At 51.7% G+C, this 1,035-nt stretch overlaps 1 protein-coding gene across 1 annotated transcript; it reads left to right on the top strand.

Annotated features, from left to right (window-relative positions):
• Positions 1-75: 75 nt before the first annotated feature.
• Positions 76-981, top strand: PAAG_12096 (hypothetical protein; the record flags this gene model as incomplete). Its single annotated transcript, XM_015847632.1, has 1 exon — positions 76-981. The coding sequence occupies one exon, from the start codon at positions 76-78 to the stop codon at positions 979-981; it is 906 nt and encodes a 301-aa protein (XP_015702782.1).
• Between the last annotated feature and the right edge of the window lie 54 nt (positions 982-1,035).

Raw genomic sequence — 1,035 nt, 5'->3', positions numbered from 1 at the left:
CTTAGGGGGGAGCTTCAAAGGCAACGTGAAGTCACAGAGCAAGTCCGAAAAGAGGCCTCCAACTTCCTACAGGAGATGCGGGCGCTGTCTGATCGGACGCAGGAACGTTGGGAACGCGAAGAACGCCTCACACAGGACTTTCACAGGATGGAAGAAGAGGTTAAGCTCTGGAAGAACCGCTACGCAAAGACGAAAACACGACTACAACATCTACGATCCCCCTCACTTGGGCTTCCAGGACATTACATCCAAGATGTCGCAACCATTACCGCAAGGGAAAACGACGTCAGCCATCCAGATGGACTAGTCAACGATGTCCACCTTACCAAATTCCAAATATCCATCGACGAGCTCTTGCGCACCGCACGCATGGCAGATCCAGCACATGTTCTCGAGCAGATGAAAGCCGTCGTCTTCGCTGTCCGCCATATAACTCAAGACGTCGAAACTGCCCAGTCAATTGGGAAAGCAGATGATCAGCAAACACCATCATCACACATTCGCTCCCGTGCCAAAATCCGCGTCTCAGCCACAGCAAACAACCTTATCACCGCCTCCAAGGACTTCGCAAACAGCAATGGGATATCCCCCGTATCTCTTCTGGACGCAGCAGCCTCACATCTCTCAGCCGCAATTGTCGAACTGGTCCGTATCGTCAAGGTTCGCCCGACTCCCGCAGATGAGCTTGAAGTCGATGATGGTGTTGGGGATGGTGATGATCTGGACGCCATAATGCAGTCACCTACCTACTTCAGCGTCCCGTCTAGCCTGGACAGGTTGAGTGGGAATGAATCTGTGTACAGCGCTATTAGCTCGCCGCATTCTGCGCAGCATTCGCGGATGGCATCAGCGGCTTCTGGTGCGGGGGAACATATGCAGATGCACCGGAAGACGTTTTCGAATGGGCAAATGCTTGAGAAGACTGGGCTTGGTATAGAGGAGGTGGATGGGGAGTTAGAGGAGCTTAGGGTAAGTATATAAACTCAACTTACTTGCAAGCAAGGGGTAAAATGTACATATGTTTAATTGTCTATC

The sequence above is a fragment of the Paracoccidioides lutzii genome (genome assembly GCF_000150705.2).
Source record: "Paracoccidioides lutzii Pb01 unplaced genomic scaffold supercont2.15, whole genome shotgun sequence".
Classification (NCBI taxonomy): domain Eukaryota; kingdom Fungi; phylum Ascomycota; class Eurotiomycetes; order Onygenales; family Ajellomycetaceae; genus Paracoccidioides; species Paracoccidioides lutzii.
The sequence above is the reverse complement of the archived record's forward strand: the minus strand, read 5'-3'. Positions and strand labels throughout refer to the sequence as shown.